The sequence below is a fragment of the Tiliqua scincoides genome, chromosome 7 (genome assembly GCF_035046505.1).
Source record: "Tiliqua scincoides isolate rTilSci1 chromosome 7, rTilSci1.hap2, whole genome shotgun sequence".
In the NCBI taxonomy this organism is placed as follows: Eukaryota; Metazoa; Chordata; class Lepidosauria; order Squamata; family Scincidae; genus Tiliqua; species Tiliqua scincoides.
The window spans coordinates 55,759,232-55,778,129 of record NC_089827.1 but is presented as its reverse complement, the minus strand read 5'-3'; the positions used below and the strand labels follow the sequence as shown (position 1 = coordinate 55,778,129).

The window sequence follows — 18,898 nt, the reverse complement described above, 5'->3', positions numbered from 1 at the left end:
GCTTCCCAATGTGGAGTCCAGGACTACCTGCCCACAGTGTCAGCAGCTAGATAACAGTAATATAGAAAACCAAACACACTCCTAAGACTCTAAAATTTTTTAAATATAGAAAATATTGCAGAAAATTAGCAGGTTGGGAACCAGTGCTTTACAGCAACCTTGTCATAGGCAGAGCCAGTATGGTGCAGTGGACTTGTGGGGCTTGAGTTCAAGTCTCTGTTCAATCATGAAGCGTGTTGGGTGATCTTAGGTCAGTGCCTGTGTCTCAGTCTAATCCAGCGATTTTCAACCACTGTGCCATGGCACATTGGTGTGCTGCAAGAAGACTGCAGGTGTGCCATGGGAGTTTGGGGGTCATATATTAGTAGATGGGGAGATGTGAACCTCTGGTTGGTAGCATAGTGTGTCTTGCCAATTATCAAAAAGCTGATGGTGTGCTCTGGCAATTTTAGTGCCTTCTTAGTGTGCCACGAAACACAAAAGGTTGAAAATCATTGGTCGAATCTAACTTGTCTCACAGTTTTATTGTGAAATAACTCCCATGTACATCACTCTGTGCTGCCTGGAAGAATATGATAAAAATAAATATAGCTGTTATATATAGACACATTTCAACTGTCCATTTTGAGACACTAACGGTGCAATCCAAACCCATGCTGGAGCAGGCAAGCCAGGAGGCTTGTGCTGCATCCAACGCAGGTTTGTGGGCAGCAGCGGCTCAGCCAGAGGCAAGGGGAAACTTGTCCCCTTACCCCTGGGTAAGGGCTGCTGGCCCCAATGGGTCTCCTCAGACCTGTGCCACCTCTGGAGGTAGCGCAAGTCCGAGGAGAGCAGAGTAGCTTGAAGCTGCTCTGTTCTCCGTGAGGACGGGTTGGGATCCGGCATAACTGCTGGGTCCCAGCCCCGCCTCCGACTCTCCGCGCTCCCACCCCCAGGGCCGCCCATCACCTGCCCTCCCCCCACCCAGTAACACCTCCTTCCCTCCTCCCACACCTACCTTTGCTGCTTGTTCTGGTGGAAGCATGCAGACACAAGCGGCTGCGGGGAAGCCATGGCAGAGGCTCATGCCAGCCTCCGCAGGCCGGCACTTCTCACAGCACTGGCCTGGCTTCACTGCGAGGAGATGCAAACATGCTTTACGGCATGTTTGCAACCCGCCGGCCCAAGGGACTTGGGCCAGCATAAGGCGCCCTTTGGATTGCGCCCTTAGAAGTTTTTTGTGCTAAACACCCAGAAAATACAAATCTTCTAAGGCACAGACGTGCTTTGGAGAGCAACAGAGAAAGTTCATGAATTCAAGTGTTCCTTTTGTTTTAAAAGCCAGCAGATACAGGTCACTAAAGCAGTGGCATAAAGCTGCTTTTGAGTCTACATGTATGGTTTGCCCGTCATCCATCCCTACATGCCTCCTACAGGGTAAGTAAAAGACATCAAAGGAAGCTGGAAGCCAGGCCAACTCTCCCCTGAAGGGACAAATGAATCCAGAGACACACACAGATATTTTACACATTTAATTAGATGTCTTAGACCTTTTGTATGAGAGATGCTATCTGCTATCCAAGTAAAAATTGCAGAGTTAGAAAATTCCAGAATTATTAGCTCCTCTCCCCACCTGCTCCCTTTGCTTTAACAAAAGAAGTCAGGCAGCTTGGCAAACGGTGTAAGGAGACTTCTAAGGCCTTTGGCCCATCTTCTTCAGAGTACGATTCAGCTGAAAGAAACAGATCTCTAATTACAAGGGGATTCCAGGGGAAACACACACACCCAATTGCTAATTTTGTAGTTATGTATTCTGTCAAGCGTTTGCACACAGTCAGAATGCCAAGTACAGTAAAACTAAGTCATGCACAGACACAATTACAATGGAGAAATTTGAAGACAGAGCACAGATGAGTTTCTAACACCAAGCAGAAATTTAATCACAAGAGTTGGAAAGGAAAGTAACATTAATTTCTTGCTCTCAAAGTCAGGGAACAGATAGATAGGCCTGAGGGTGGCAGCATGCAACCTGCTCTCGTGGCTTTCTATTCTTCCCTCAAGTCTTTTTGCACTTCGGCTTATCTTTTAGAAATCAGAATATCACTGCTCTCTCCCTCCCTCCCTTCCAGTCTGTTATTCCATGATATATATGCAGTTTCCTTTTATCATACTGCAAGTATTCAAAACCCCCATAGCTTTACAGCTCTTGCATGAATCTCGTCTGTATTTCTAATCTCATACTTTAAAGTTATGATGACAGAAACACAATGGGCAATTCTCATCTAATACTTAGAAAGAACTCTTCTAGCCATGGTTCCATACCCACCCCTTCTTTTAATGCAACTCAAAAAGGGCAGTAAACTACAGGAGTGACAAGAATGAGCTGGCCATTTTATTCGCAGTTTTCATTCACTCACTACAGATCTCTCGGATGGATCCCTGATGCTGCAGAGACCTCTGCAGGAAAGCTGAAGCAGCCACACTGTATCCCCCTTTGCAAGCAGCAGAACACAGGTAGGCAACTGTTAAGGGAACTTCCTCCTCTCATGGAAAGATGGCAACCATGCATCCCCTATTACATGGTAGTTCTGCTCTTTTCACTCTCCCCCAGACATAAAGGTGCCTCATATACACCTATCTGCAAAGTCTAGCTTGCAAAGATCAGAAGAAAAATACAGACACTTTATACCTCCCCCCCCCCTCCGGTTTTGGAAACCAACACACTTCTCAGTACGTCTCTCCACTCCCTTCAGACACTAGCTCACCTCCTCAAATTTATGGATCTGACGGATGAAGAAATCCCCATACCGGCGAGCAACTTTTGTGTCCGCAATGTGGATCATGTCCTGTCAAAAGATAAGGAACAGCCCAGGGTTGCTAATGGACAACTATGGGGTATTACATTTGCTTCAGCTGAGGACTGGAGTTACTTTTAAGACTTTTTTTCCTCCAGACTAAAAAGTAAAGCCTGTCCATTAGAAGCCAACAACCTTCAATCAAAATCCTCTACCAGGGACAGGTTTGTTATATTTATGCTTCCCTCTTAGGAATCTGGTCTTAAAGGAAAACAAAGGAAAATTTTCAGGAAGCTACAAGATGCTCCTTATTCAGACCAGCACCTAACTGGCTGTGCAAGTGTGACCAAGCAAATTCATCACACCTGACAGCTATACATAACTTTGCTAAGCAGCAGAAATTAAGGTTCTGAATGCAGTTTATTTAAGGTGAGAGTCCATACTACTTTCTCATTCAGTGAAATACAAGCAAAGTAAAGGTCAAAACCCCATTGTATGCATCCAAAAAACTGCAGTGAAATTTAGCAATTTCTAACAGCCCAGTCCTAAGCTCATCGGTGCCCAGAGGAACAGCGGTGCCAAAATAGCAACCCGGAGGTCGAGTGTCCCCTTTCCCTGAATAAGGGTGCAGGCGCCGCAATGGGGCTTCTCAAGTCTGTGCTGGTTATTTTGCCGGCACAGACTCAAGAATCTCAGTGTCAGGCTTTTCAGCCTCTGCTGGAGGAGACCTCTGCATGTCCCAACCCCCTACCGGGCCAGTTCCTCCCCCTGCCCCAAACTCCTGCACCACCAGCCAACAGCGCCACTCACCTCTGAGTGTCCTCCATCTGGCATTGGGCCCAGCACCGGCTGACACTCCTTGCTCTAAGGGTGCCACAAATGTGCTTTATGGCATGTTTATGACATCTAGCGCTGGTGCTAGAGCTCAGGATTGGGCCCTAAGACACCTATATGGTACACTGCAGAGTGAGGGAAGCTACAGATTCCACACTGCCATTTGCTTGGTGTCATGCTTGGTGTGCTGACTTTGGAGCCAGAGCCCATGACTAGCCTCACATCCCTCTGCATGTGTGAAAAACAACATTGGCTCAGGTCTCTCATACTATCACTGTTATTATCCATATGGAGAACACAAAGGCTATCCTGAAAAAGCAGGAGGCGGAACTAAGTGATCTTCAAGACCAGAACTAAGGACACAGATTGGTTGAACGTAAAGGACATTTTCTCTTCTATATAGGCTGAAGAGCAACAGCTAGGTCTTCATCCCTATCTTTAATTCTTCCTCTGGGATTTAAACAAAGAGGCATATTCCTATTCAAAGGAGAGATCTAAGAACAATGACTGCATTAAGCTTCTCAAAAGGGTTGAAGAAAAATGAAATGACTGACCTTGTCAATGTAGAAGTCCACCTCGGAAGCGGACTGAAACTCCCCATCTAGGGCAGAGATGCCGCTTGTCCAGACCAGGTTCTTCATCTTGTGCTTGAATACGAGCAACTGGATGCGAAACTCCTGCTCTGTAAGGTCCAGGAACCCAGCCAGCTTGGCAACAGGCATTGTGGTATAGAGCTTTAGGAAGCTGCGGATAGTGGAAAGCTGGGCTTGCTGCTGGACTTCATCAGCAAAGACTTTCAGCTGCTGCAGAAAAGGCTCTTTGTGGTAGTTGGGATGCACATTGTCATAATTCGGGACCACTGGAGAGAGGAACTTCGGACAGGCATAGCTGAAGAGCTCTTCATACACCTGAGGGTCACCTTTTTGCATACGCAGCATCTTGTCCCCGTACTTTTCTCTGAGCTGTAGGTGAATGCTTTCGTCTATGCGCATAGGATACATGGTGAGAGCAATGGCCAGAAGGGCATGCATCTGCTCATTCTGTTTATTAATCTGCAAAAGAAAGAAGTCTTGTTTGAAACATCCAATTCCATCTGCGCACAAGTAGTGCAGCATAGTGGGCACCAGATTAGTTCAAGTATCACCTCTGCCATGAGTGCACAGATAAGTCTTTGTAAGATAAAGGCTAGAGCGATATAGCCTGAGCTGCCAGTGTTATACTGGGAACCATCACTGGCCATTATTCACCACAGATGCAGACAGTGGCATCACCATAGCCTTACATCTCTATGGGAAAAGGCTTCTATGCTTTGCATTGGAAATTAAAGTGGTAACCAGTTCAATTTAATATTAAAAGAACTAAACATCTTGGGACCATATTTGCCTTGGTGGACTTAAGTAAATCTCATCTCTAAACCTCATTCCCTCACTCCAATCTGCAGCATGAAAATACCACCGCTAAGCTACTTTCAAGGTCTGGCAAGGATTATAATAATAGAAGCCATTTAAAGAATATTCTTACATGAGAACACCATTTTTTAAAAATCAGCATAGTTGCTAAGAGACTGAGCCCTGAATCAGAACTTTTCCAGTTTGAATCTTGTCTGTCATTACCTTACCAGGTGGCCTTAAGTAAACCACCTCCTCTCAGCCTCTGCACTCCAGCTACAATACTATTGTATAATAATAGTAAGAGTAATAGGTAATAGGTAATAGTAATAGGGATAATAGTACTTACTCACCATATCAGGTTGGTTGCAAGGATTCCCTTAACATAATATGTGAATCACTTACTATTACTGATTAATTACTATTACTAAAAGACAAACTAGTCAGTAATCCACATTGTTAGAAAGCAGCTCAGAAACTAGGGGTGTGGTGCATCACAATACCACTGCTGGTCAACTTGCGGGCCTACAGCACTCTACATCAAGACATGCACACAGCTTGTTTTCCCCACCTAACCACCACTTCTGTTCCTTCTAACTCCAATTTTTCTTCCAAAGCAAAGTCTCCAGATTCTTTAAGAACTGAACTATCCAAATCAAGTCAAGATGTTTATATCTGTAATAGAGAATCTGAGGACCCACAGTCTTGACTATACCATCCAAGAGGTGCCCTTCTTACTACAAGAAGAGAGGTCCAATTAGATTGGAGAATGGTAAAGAATATATTAAAAGAGATGGTTGGTTCCATAATAGTTTGGAAATTAGATTATTTTTATTTGATATTAATGAGTCGCTGAATTAGTTGAGATGATAGAAAGTGAATATTTAGAAAATATATTATAGGGAATTAGGAAAAATTTATTATATATAAGAAATATATAAATGAGTAGAAGAGTTAGAAATAGATGGAAGAATTGTTTTATATGTTGTTATATTTTGGTAACTAGATTATTTTGTTTTAGTATTAATGAGCAACTGAAGTTAGTTTACGATCGATAGAAAGTGAATATTTAGAAAATATAGTATAGGGCATTAGGGAAAATTTATTATATATTATATAAATAAATGGATAAATTAATAAAAACTAGAAGTAGATGAGTAGTAGATTAGGAGATATGGTATGATTAATTAGTAATGGTATACGGTATTTAGCACTCCTAAATGTATGTTATATGTTTGTATGTCTGCGTGTGTCAAATAAAATAAATAAATAAATGTTAAAAAAAAAAAGAGAGGTCCACACACACATTTGGAAGAGCTGCAGATAAGAATGAAGCAGCAAAATAATGAACAAAGCAATGACTTTATACACCAATGTATTAACACAATGTCTAAATATTAGCAACGCTAAATCCTCACTGGAAAGTACACTCAAAGGTTCACTGTCTGCAATAGACAATAAGGTTTCAAGAATCCAAGAATGAGGCTCAACACACGCATAAATAGGACAAAGGTTTAGGACAAAAAAGCTGTTGCAGGAGTGGAAGCCAACTTTGAACTTGCACTGATTCACCAAAGAAAAACAAAAAAGCACATTTATGCACAGAGCACTGCAGTCACTATCAATGGCAGAGCAGAGGGCAGGGGCACCGTAACAAGGAACAAGGTCAGATTAGCAGGACTTGAAGGCAAATATGAAGCCTGAAGTTGCTGGTGGGAGATGATAAGGGGCCTGGGAGAAACTAGCTCCTGGAAGATTTAATCAGCTGCATTCCGGATGAAGTTGATGGAATATGCGGGTATCAGAAATGCCAGGAAGTATGTGACCAAAATGGCCAAAACCGAGGGGGTTAAGAATGTTTGCAAGAAACCTGGAATGTAGTCAGAAAAGACTCAAGGAATTACTATTCCTAAGTAGCATGTCTGGGAGGAAATAACCCACAGCATCAGCAGAGTGGTTAGGAATAGAAGATGTTGAAAAAAAGCAACTGTTCACCAACTGACAGGGAAGGAAAGAAGGGTAACGCTCTTGGCACCACTTACCATCTCATATTTGTAGGTTGTCCTCTGGAACATGCTCTTGGTCCTCTGAATGTACAGGAGGATATTAGCAAAGACACGGATGGCATCTTGGTAGCGTCGCATCATGAGATATGCAAAGCCCACATAGTAGTAAGTAGTGACCTGGCATTCTGGCACTCGAGAATACATGCTCTGGGAAAAGGGAAAAGGACAAAAAAGGGAAAAGGGAAAAGGACAAAAAAAAAAAGGATGAGAAGACAATGTAAAACCAAGAGACAATCATTTTTAGCCATCAGTGAGAACAGTTTCCTGCTAAAAGGATAGTATGAGACGATGTTGCCCCATCAGAAAGATCAATGGTGGGCAGGAGCAGAGGCTCTCCTATGGTGGCGACTGAAGTGAGGCAACATTCCCTGTAATGGGAAATTTTCTTTTCTAGAAGTGCATTGCTTCATAAAAATTAATAGTAACAAACTGATGGATACAGGACCAATCAAATTGGCCAGTTTCAAAAGGGTAATTAACTTTTTTCAGGTGACCTTTCCTAGGATAGATCATGCATGTGCAAAACACTGTGGGAGTGCTAAAATGTATTTCGTCATATATGACTGCATGCAGAACTGAAAACAAAATGGCCTATGTACAAATTACCTAAACAACCTGTATGCAGAACACTTAAATATAGGATCAAAGATTAAACATTTGACACATAATGGGAAAGGAGAGAACTAGATCAGGATCTCATGCGCTACAACAGGAGTGCCCAAACCTTGTGGCCCTCGGGGCTCCCAATCCTGCCTGTGAGGAGCCCCCAGTCTCTAATTAGCCTCTGGCCCTCCGGAGACTTGCTGGAGCCCATGCTGGCCCGATGCAACTACTCTCAGCGTGAGGATGCCTGTTCGACCTCTTACCTGAGCTGTGGGACGAGGGCTCCCTCCACTTGCTGTTTCACGTCTATGATGCAGCAGTGGCAGCGAAGGAAGGGCTGGCCTTGCTTTGTGTAAGGCCTTTTATAGGCCTTGAGCTATTGCAAGACCTTCATTCATTCATATAATATATTTGATCTATATCTGTAATATATTCATTTATGTAAATTTATTCAAATTTAAAATGTAAATTAATTATTTTTTTCCTGGCCCCCAACACAGTGTCAGAGAGATGATGTGGCCCTTCTACCAAAAAGTTTGGATACCTCTGCGCTACAAGAACCTTTCTAAAACAAATAAGAACACTGGTCAACACTGAAAATAAAAATACAGATATCCTCCAGTATCCATGGGGGATACATTCCATTCCCCCACAGATACTGGAAACCGTGGATAAGGGGGAACCCTATCTCCGTATCTTCCCCACACCCCATTACTTTTATGTTCATTACATTTTGCAAAATGTCCTTTCCTCTACCAAACAAGCAAACACACAGCCTCTTGCAATTACTGTATGTCTCTTACTTTAAAAGGCAGGCAGGCAGCCTAGAAGGGAATGTTAACAGGAAGCAGGAAGTTAACATTCACTCTCCCTTCTAGCCTGCCTGCTTGCCTGTCTGTTAAAGCAAGAGGCATACAATAATTGCAAGAGGTAGTGTGCCTGCTTGTTTAGTTAAAGCAAGAGACGTTAAAGAACATAAACAAAGGTAATGGGTGTGGCAGGGCACAGATAAGTGAATCCATGGATACCAGTGACACCAGTACTCAAAAACACACAAGCCTTCATTATAGGGCATGTTCTCTTAATACCAAAGCAACTAAGCCTAAAGAAAGGATTTAAGACACTAGCACCATTACCTTTTTGTTAAGCTCAATGTTCTCCAGAACCTTGATGGCTTGATAATAATCTCCCAGGAGTGAATGGAGGCGCAGAAGCCCCACAAGACTGAAGTAACCCAGCATCTTATAGAGGGAATGGCGGCCATACTCTCCAGCCACACTCTCTGGGTCACCTAGAAAAGCAAGGGCATTTTATACTTTTAAATAGGAGCTTGAAAACTCCAAAGCATACCGTACAGCAGAAAAGGGGTGACTAGAATAGATGCTATCATCAATATTCCTACCACATGTTACAGTAGTTCATGATCAGCCTGTGATAGCAAGACTCTACATATAACAGCACATTTATTTATTTGGAGATTATTCTTTGATTCAATCTTTCCACTCAGAGTGTCCAAGACAGCTTACAAATCCAAATAATAAAATTCAATAATAGTCAATGTAATTAACCAGAAGGAAAATCAATATGGATGTTGCTTCTTCAACTGCTGCTCTTTAAAGGCTCCATAATGAGCACAGAGGAAGAAATAGCCCCTCCCAAGGATATACTACTTAGCAATCAGGCCAGGTAGCACTAGGTGTTCTTGTGTACTTGGAGATGGAGCTTCATATCCTAACAACTGAGTAACGTGGTTCCTCTTCCTACCATCAATGGTTATGGATAAAGGGTTAGGGGGATGAGGACAACATTCTAAGATGTCCGCTCCCCATACTTTAGATGCTGCTGTTCATATGGGCATCAATTTAAACTGAACTCATTTAAGTCAATACAGGCTAGATCAAGAACCCACCAACACCAATGGGAATTTGTCCAAGTATGGTATTACAGGTTCCACTGAGGCATTTAACAGACACATCAGCTCTGGAAAAAAACAACACCCCTATTATTAATCAATCTTGAGTAACTACCACCTTCTGGTTCTCTACTTACAGTCTTTGACACGGGTTAAAATAACCACTTCACCTTTAGTTTGCACAAAGAGTGAAAAAAGAAACAATTTTAACATGCATACAGAAGGGTTGAGAAATGAAAGATGAACAGTCCAATATATATTTACTCAGACTTAGCCAATTCACTTGGGTTAGTTTCCAAGTAAATATGCCCAAAATTCCAGCCCAGACCATGTCTACTCAGAAGAAAATCCCACTGAGCTCAATGGGAATTACTCCCAGGTGGATGTGTACAGAATTTCAGCCTAAATCTGCATCCTAAGCATACATACTAGGGTGCAAAACTCACTGTGGGATTTACTTTGGAGAAACCATGCTTAAGATGGCACTGTACATACAATATACAACAGGCTAGAACATGGTCTACATTGTATGGTCTGCGCATACATCTAGTGTGTGCATAACATAGCATCTTCCAGCCCAATCTACAAACCAACCAAATGCTTGGATTCCACTTAAGGAACTGAAGACAATTTCATAAGTAAATTTTAGTTCCACATCAAGAGAGGGAGTGGAATTTAAATTTGCTTAACATATCTGGGAACTAAATGGTACCTATCGAAAATAAAAGGGATTTTGCATGTCCTTTCAAAACTGAGACTCTGCTGAGAGGAAGTGTAAATAGTGCCAACAATAAAATACCAATATTGTATACTATTTGAGGAAATGCTCACTTCCTGCAAATCAATGCATATCTTACAGCCACCCAAGGGTTGTAATCAGGTTGAAACTCAGGGAATATGCTCGCTTCCACTTTTGTAGCATCACCCTCTTTTCCTCCTTACCTCCACTCGTGTAGACTTCTAGCTGCCGGTTGATGTTGGATTTGTCCACCAGGGAGTGCAACACATTGAGAACACTGTGGACGTTCCAGATTTTGGGGTTTGAGCGCAAGAAGTCAATCTCTTCCTCAGACTTTTTGGCTGTCTTGCAACGGTACTGACTGAATGACTGGAACTGTGCAGGAAGAGGTAGATGTGTGAGAAAATGGCACCAATATACAGGCCCTACCCAGGGCAAGGGTACAGGGACAATTAACATGTATGCATAAATGTCAAAAGTGCGCATATACCACGCAAATAACTCTTTAAAGTGTAATAACATACGGTCTTTATGCAAGAAAATACTCCCAGAGGTTCTTTTTATGATAACCAGAATACTGCTACAGCTACAAAAATATGGAATGGAAGGGACAACACTGTGGAAACATGGAGGGATTACTGCAACTTCAAACAACTATCCAACCTGAAGCCACTGACAATAGATAGATCATTTTTCTGCATCAAGAAAACCCAGACTATGACTGCAGCATACATTTTCCAAGTCACAAGATTCTATACATTTTAGTCATAGAGACGCCCAAAAGTATGGGGAGAAACTACATAACAAGGTACAGAACGGTCATGGACAAGATGCATTTCAATTTCTAAGCCTTCAGCATGTATTGCCTGTGGTTCCTAAGTGATTATTATAGCACTTTTCTATCCTTTTCTTTTTTAAACATATTTTGAAAAAGGAAAATGGAAGCACATAGAAGAGGCAAAATCTTGGCAATCAGATATTCATACCTGATAGATGAACTCATCTATTATATCCCAGAGCCACTGGTTGGGCAGTTCCAAGGGAGCTGGGCCATCGGCATCTAGGTATAAGCAACCACAAGGAATGAATAGTGCAAGATAAAGTTGCAGACATATAACAGTATCATCAACACCCTCTGCACTGAACCACCACTAACTTCAGAATGCGATTTGTCTACTAGTTGTCCTTTTCAATGGTTTGACATTGTGGGCAGTCCCTCTCGTTACTGAATAAGCCAACAAGCGTATCACAAGCTCAACATCTAATGCTAGAATTAGGACAAGGATTCAAAGTGTCACATGAGGTACTAGACATAAAACAAATCAAGAGTCTAGAACACCAGAAAAAAAGAAGTGGAGGAACACAAGAAAGGTGCTAATTCAGTTACAGAAAAGGTGAGTGTTTAATCAGATGTAAAATCACCAAGACAAGCAGCTAGATCAGTAGTTCTCAACCAGTGGTACTCATATCACTGGTGGTACTTGCGGGACCCCCAGACCCCTGCCACCTGGCAGTGAGACCCACAAAGCAACATTAAAAGCAGCAGGAGGATGCTTGGCTCAGCAGGCAGAACTCCAGCATGCTTGAAAAAGCCCTCCTGTCTGCCCTGAACTTCACACCGGTGTTTGTTGTATTGTATCCGGCCTCCCAATCTGGAAGTAACTGGTAATGACATAATCACCAGTTACTTCTGGTGGTACTTCCAATAGGTTAACCATGTGAAGTGGTACAGCAGGGGACAAACCTTGAGGAACGCTGAGCTAGATGGATGTCAGGAGATAAACAGGGTTGCAGCTGTAGCTGCATGGAGCAGCAAGGGAAAGTACACCTGGAGAATGGAACTTTGGGTTGCTAACTTCAACTGCACCCCCAGCATATAAACATGTCTCTGTTTCACCTTCACAACAGAAGCATGGAAGTACAGATCTGGCAATTAGATTCCAAGAACTTACTGAGAATGTAGTTGAATAAATTGCAGTAATTGTAATAAGACTCAAATCTCTGTTCCAAAGACGGACCACCCTACAGGAGACAAGTGAAGAGTAGAAAAAGTAAATGGTGAAACCAAGATGTTCAACTACCTGAACTTCCCCACTGGATCAGGCCATAGGCCCATCTAGTACAGCTTCCTGTATCTCACAGCAGCCAACCAAATGCCCCAGGGAGCACACCAGATAACAAGAGTCCTCATTCTGGTGCCCTCCCTTGCATCTGGCATTCTGACATAACCCATTTCTAAAATCAGGAGGTTGCGCATACACATCATGGCTTGTACCCCATAATGGATTTTTCCTCCAGAAACTTGTCCAATCCCCTTTAAACTTGTCCATCCCCTACTTCAAAAGTACAGGATGAATATATGATCTTAAAAAACCCCCTTGGGAAGACATGGCTAGAACTTCAGGATGGACAGAGCAACTGAGTAAGCAAATCCATTTTCCATAAAGCTGATACTCACACTGACTTTAGCATAAATATGTCTGTAATACAGCTCCTTGTACAAAATCAGGAAGACAGCATCTACAAGTAAAAAGCAAACAGCTATGGTAGCAAACTGAGTAAATATGCTGACGCTATGGCTAGTCTGAGCGCTTTCCACATGCGCTGCCTCCGACGCATCCTCGGCATCACCTGGCAGGACAAAGTTCCAAACAACACAGTCCTGGAACGTGCTGGAATCCCTAGCATGTATTCACTGCTGAAACAGAGACGCCTGCGTTGGCTTGGTCATGTCGTGAGAATGGATGATGGCCGGATCCCAAAGGATCTCCTCTATGGAGAACCCGTGCAAGGAAAGCGCCCTACAGGTAGACCACAGCTGCGATACAAGGACATCTGCAAGAGGGATCTGAAGGCCTTAGGGATGGACCTCAACAAGTGGGAAACCCTGGCTTCTGAGCGGCCCGCTTGGAGGCAGGCTGTGCAGCATGGCCTTTCCCAGTTTGAAGAGACACTTTGCCAACAGTCTGAGGCTAAGAGGCAAAGAAGGAAGGCCCATAGCCAGGGAGACAGACCAGGGACAGACTGCACTTGCTCCCGGTGTGGAAGGGATTGTCACTCCCGGATTGGCCTTTTCAGCCACACCAGACGCTGTTCCAGAACCACCTTTCAGAGCGCGATACCATAGTCTTTCGAGACTGAAGGTTGCCAATACAAATACAAATGGCTAGTCTGGTTGCTTATCTGTTATTCTTATTAATAATATGCTGAAAAAGAGAATCTATAATAGCAATGAATATTAAGGCATGATTTAAAGGTTCCTTCGTGGGCCCAGCAAAAGCAAGTCTCTTGAATCCATGCTGCCATGGCCATAAATACCTGGGCTACACAGAGCAGATGTGCTCTTTTAAGACACTCTCAGTTAGAAAAGGCATTGCAAATTAATAATAAATAAATAAATAATAATACAGGTATTTCTATACCACCTTTCTTGGTCCTCAGATTTCTCCTTAGACTTTACTCAAGGCGGTTTACATAGGCAGGCAATTTAAATCCCCATAGGGATTTTAACAATTTGAAAGAAGGTTTCTATCTTTCAAGAAACTACAACATTCAGATGTTTCTTTCTTGATCTGGTCGCACATTCTGGCCTCCATCCTCCCACGCTCAGAGCAGACGGAATAGCTCAGCTCAGCTTGTCAGCTGCTTCAAGGTCGCACGGTGCCGGTGGCCTCAAACCGGCGACCTTCGGATGTTATCTTCAGGCAAATGGAGGCTCAACCCTCTAGACCAGACCTCCTGCCCAATTAAGAGCACTCAGCCTGGTTATCAGCTTGTTCCTTCTCTGCAAAGGCCTAAAGAGCCCTTCCAACCTGTTTCCCTGGGAACTACCATCTTGGATCTCATGAGATTTGGGTGCCGCCATCTTAGATCTCGTGATTTCGCAAGATCCAAGATGGTGATGCCTGGCGGAGCTGGGAAGAAGAGGCTGTGGGGGTGTTGTGAACCGTGTAAGTTTGGGAACCACTGTTTTAAGACTAAAGGTTTCTTTTCATCATTCCAGAGAAACAAAAAATACTTACCATTCCCAACCTGTGGTGCAATAGCCTCTGCCTCTGGCCATGGTGTGTTTTTGAAAAATCTTTCTGTCAGCTTGGTCCAGCTGCAACACACATAATGGTGTTTAGAAAATCAAATGGCTCCCTCCAATATTCAAGAAAAAAAGTAGAATCAAGGGTATTCAACAATTTATTTATAGTATTTCTATCCCACTTTTACTCTTCGACATGGGCATCCAAGGCAGCTAGCCTAGAACACGCATAGTGGATTAAAAAATAAAACAATAAGCCTACACATAAAATAACCAAAGAGCAACAGATGACATTGACAGAAAATAAAGTTATAAAAGCAAAGAAAGAGCATCAATAAAAAGAGATGCAACAAGAATCATAAAACCATGCACCGTGTTATCAAAATGATAAAAGATTAAAGTGGCCACAGAACTCTATAAAAACAGTAAACAGTAAACCATAAAAAGCAGCAAGTTAGGAATAAGCAGTGGGAACAACCAATCATCAAAATGGATATGCCAAGTGAAAAAGAAGTTTTCAGCCTGGACCACTTCCAGGGAGGAGAAGGCTCTAATAACTAATGGGAGGACGTTCCACAGCTACGGAAGATCTGTCCCAGTACTGCCACAGAGAAGATCCTTCATCAGCTGTAACCTCCTTAGGCTGCAATCCTAACCTTATTTTCCTGGGAGTAAGTTCCATTGAACACAATAGGACTTACTTCTGAGTAGACCTGGTTAGGATTGTGCTCTTAATCTCTTTTGGGGCAACACACTCAGCATAGCCTCCTTTGCTGATCGAAGTGAGGATGCCAGAATGCATGGGAGCAGAAATGCTCTGATTCATATCTATTCCATCCTGCACTGGCTTCCTAATTTAAAAAATTTACAATCTATGCAAAGGAGCTTTGGTCAGTTTCTGGGCAAAAGAAATAAATTATCTAATAGATCAGATCAAAGATGAAAACAAGACATTCCATTTACACATTTGTTCATAAGATCTGAAGTGATTTCCTCAAAAAAGAGTGGGAAAACAAGTTTCCACAGCTTTATTCAAAAGGGACAAGTTCTTTGCATGCAGAAGACCCCAGATTTAAGTGGGATGCTTACAAAGGTTCTCAGACAGCAGAGTTTGGAAAATGTGGACAGAACATTTGCCAGTATTGGGCTAGATGGAACAACATCTGACAGCATAAGACAACTTACCATGTAACCATCAGCTGCTTTCCCAATGAGCTGTTATAGATCTCCATTCTATCACAGACCTCCATTATTCAATCTCCCAAGTGTGGACGGAAATGAATGGGAGCACAAGGCAGTCATAATGGCAATCTCCACCCTTCCCTGAAAAGACTGAAACCATACCTGTTTTCATAGATGTCTTGGATCTCATACACCTTCTGGTCAATGACATCACTGGACACACGACTGGCCTGAAGCTCATAAACCTTCTGGTCAATCAGATCAGACACAGTCTTGTGAAAGTACTGGATAAAGTTCTTTATCACTTCAGGAATCACTTGGTATGTTTGTTGTTCATACTGTCGTTCGTAGGCTAGATCCTGTTTTGGATCTCCTGTGGGATGTAAGGGTACAACATTAGGAAAAGGCAGATGTATAGGAAGCAGTGCATGACAGCCTTCAAAGGGATCTACCTTTCCATGCGAGAAATTTCTCCCTCCATCCAATCCTGCACCACTAAGTACCTCATGGATATTTACACCTGGTTGCTTCGTCAGCCCCTCAAGCTCAATAAGTCTAAGATAGAACTTCTCATTTTTCCTCCAAAGTCTTCCTCTCGTTGTCCACTAACAGCTTAGTCATCCACTGTTGAACAGGCACAGTGCCTTGGCTTTCTTTTCCTTTTCCTTCTCTTTTGCTTGCCATATTCATCGCCAAAAAATGTGACTTTTCTCTTTACAATATGACAAAAATATGGCCCATCCCCTCTGTCTTCTTGGCAAAGCTGTGATCAGTTCTCACTCCTTCTATAACCCTCTTCTGTCTGGTTTTCCATTTTCTTACCTTACTCCTGCACTTGGCTGCAACAATCAATCATCTCACTCATCAATCTGACCATATTACACCACTTTTTAAATTTCTACAATGGCTTCTTGTTCATTCCCAGATCCTGCACAACCTTCTCATCCTTACCTTTAAAACTCTCCTCCATGGCCTTTTCCCTCCAGCCTGCTCTCACAGGGCTGGTTCATCAGACTATATTTAGCCCCCTAAACTGGTGCCCTGCAGTTATAGATTTGCATGCACATGCCTTGGTCCCTCTACTTGCTTCTGTAATCTGTGGGATAGGATTGTCCAAACTGCTCCTTTATGCACACTGCTAAGCCAAGTTTAAACTATAAAGGAGCATGCATAAAGTGGCAGTTCAGACAAATCATTCCCCTGGGAGGCAATTACAGAAACTAATTGGGAAGACAAGGGGAGAGACCAGAATGTGGGTTGTGAGTGTACATGCACATAATTAGGTGGGCTGGTTGGGACCCACTAGTGGGTTGAGACCTGATTTTTGGTGGGTCATGAAAGGGTGATGAAAAGATCAAATAACTAGTTGTCTCAAGCTCTGAAGCTATTAAAAAAATCAGATAGCTGCTAATTGCCTTACAAGGAGCTGAGCTCCTGCAGTTTCCAAACATGTATAATACAGGGAGATAAATGCTAGAGGATTTTTTACTGGTTATTATTACTTGTAAGTAAGTAAGTAAGTAAGTAAGTAAGTAAGTAAGTAAATAAAACATTTATTTCTAAATCTCCATTCTTTAACAAAAAAAAAAAAAGGCTGGTAAACATAGATGGGTCCAATAGAGTTATTTTAAAAAGTGGGTCCAGTGCTAAAAGTTTGGGAGCCACTGTTTTTGGGGGTCACAAAAGAGACTGAAGATCACTGCTCATTGCTAGACACTACCATCCCCAGCAACACGGAAGCGAGGACTCACCTGTGTGCATGTCATAGTCTCCCGGATAAGTATAGGGATCATAGGAGCCCTGAAGATAAAGACATAAGAACATAAGAAGAGCCCTGCTGGATCAGGCCAAAAGCTTCCTGTATCTCACAGTGGCCCACCAGACAACAAGAGACCCGCATCCTGGTGCGCTCGCTTGTTGTAGCCTGTTTTGGAATTTTCCTCCAGAAATTTGCCCAGTTCCCTTTTAAAGGCATCCAGGCCAGATGACATCACCACATCCTGTGGCAGGGAGTTCCACAGGCCAATTACACGCTGGGTAAAGACATATGTTCTTTTGTCTGTCCTAACTCTCCCAACACTTCATTTGAGTGGGTCCCTCTTTCTCTGGTGTTGTGTGAGAGGAAAAAGAGCACCCCACATCCTGTGGCAGGGAGTTCCACAGGCACACCACACGAGGTTCCACCCACTCTATCCACCCCTGCACGGAAGACCAGAGGAGTGACCAGCTCTGACCTCCGACCGTGTGTCCACCCCACTCCCCCGCGGACTCCGCCACCCACGCAGCCCCTTCCCAGGGGCTTCCTGCACTCCTCCCCCCGCCAAAGCCTTCCAGCCGCCCCTCCACGCGGAGCCAGACTCGCTCTCAGCCAGACATCCGAGTGCCTCCGGCCCTCCACGCGCCCGAGGCTGGCGGTACCTCATCGTAGTCCTCCATCGGATACGGCACGGTGGGACTCGGGCAGGGAGAGCGCGCAAGAACGCAGCCGGGTGGGACCGCAGCAGTTCGGCAGAGAAAACGCTCCGGCACGCAACTCCGCCACTACTTCCGGTCTCAACCGGAAACCGACGGGAAGGTCCTCCGGAGGACGCAGACAACTGGATTCTGGGGTTCCGGAAGTGTAAGCGGGGTTTATTTGGCTGGAGAGGCGTCATGAACAGTAATGGGGAGTAGGCCCTATTGAACAGAATGGGGCTTACTTCTGAGTAGACCTGCATAGGCTTGGGCTCGAATGGCGCGGTTTGGGTTAGAGCTCAAGCCTATGCAGGTTTACGCAGAGGTCAGTCCCATGATAGTCAATGGGGCTTACTCCCAGGTAAGTGTGGAGAGGGTGGCAGCCTTTAGAACACGAGGACAGACCTGCTGGCCCAGACCAGAACTCCTAACAGCCCAGGCATGTCTACTCAGAAGCAAGTGCCATGGAGTCAAATGGGACTTACTCCCAGGAAAGTGCTTGGGCTGCAAGACTGCAGTCCTGTTCACAGTTACCTGGGAGAAAGCCCCACTGACTGCAATGAGACTTGCTTCCGAGTAGTCAGGCACAGGCCTGGGCGCTGATCCAGCAGGTCTCTTGTTGCCTTGGGAGCCCCCTGGGGGTCCCTGTGGGCTGCAGAGGCTGGACCAGGCGGCCTGGGCCTGACCTTGCAGGACTTTTCTTAGGCTCGCACGACACTCCCAGGCACGACAAGGAAAGGGAGCTCTGCGTCCCGCTCAGCTCTTCCACGGCCTCCTCTGCACTTCCTCCCGCCTTCTAACCGGAAGGGGCGGGTCCTCTTGACCCCGACCTCCTTGGGCACAGTCCCCTTGCCCGCCTCTCATTGGCTACGTGGCGCTTCCCGAGGAAGCGCTCGTTGGGCGCGGGAGCCGTCAG

General features: G+C 44.1%; 1 protein-coding gene across 2 annotated transcripts; it reads right to left on the bottom strand.

Annotated features, from left to right (window-relative positions):
- Positions 1-1,496: 1,496 nt before the first annotated feature.
- On the bottom strand, positions 1,497-18,071 carry EIF3L (eukaryotic translation initiation factor 3 subunit L). Of its 2 annotated transcripts, XM_066633273.1 has the most exons (13): positions 17,947-18,071; positions 17,280-17,328; positions 15,691-15,901; positions 14,339-14,418; positions 12,775-12,836; positions 12,269-12,338; positions 11,303-11,376; positions 10,520-10,691; positions 8,802-8,956; positions 7,039-7,209; positions 4,163-4,660; positions 2,745-2,825; positions 1,497-1,711 (listed from the first exon to the last, which is right to left on the bottom strand). In XM_066633273.1, exons 1-13 carry the CDS (start codon positions 17,962-17,964, stop codon positions 1,673-1,675), a joined length of 1,680 nt encoding a protein of 559 aa, XP_066489370.1. In that variant the 5' UTR covers positions 17,965-18,071; the 3' UTR covers positions 1,497-1,672. The 2 variants fall into 2 exon arrangements, with proteins under 2 accessions (XP_066489370.1, XP_066489372.1); XM_066633275.1 differs by lacking the exons at positions 14,339-14,418; positions 17,280-17,328; positions 17,947-18,071 and having other exon boundaries at positions 15,691-15,852.
- Positions 18,072-18,898: the final 827 nt, after the last annotated feature.

Excerpts from the sequence above, each read along its gene's own strand:
- EIF3L (XM_066633273.1), bottom strand. Across the intron at positions 12,339-12,774 it reads ATATTTATGCTAAAGTCAGT|GGTGGTCCGTCTTTGGAACA; the intron begins GTGAGTATCAGC and ends TGTCTCCTGTAG. Across the intron at positions 2,826-4,162 it reads TGGACTTCTACATTGACAAG|GACATGATCCACATTGCGGA; the intron begins GTCAGTCATTTC and ends ATCTTTTGACAG.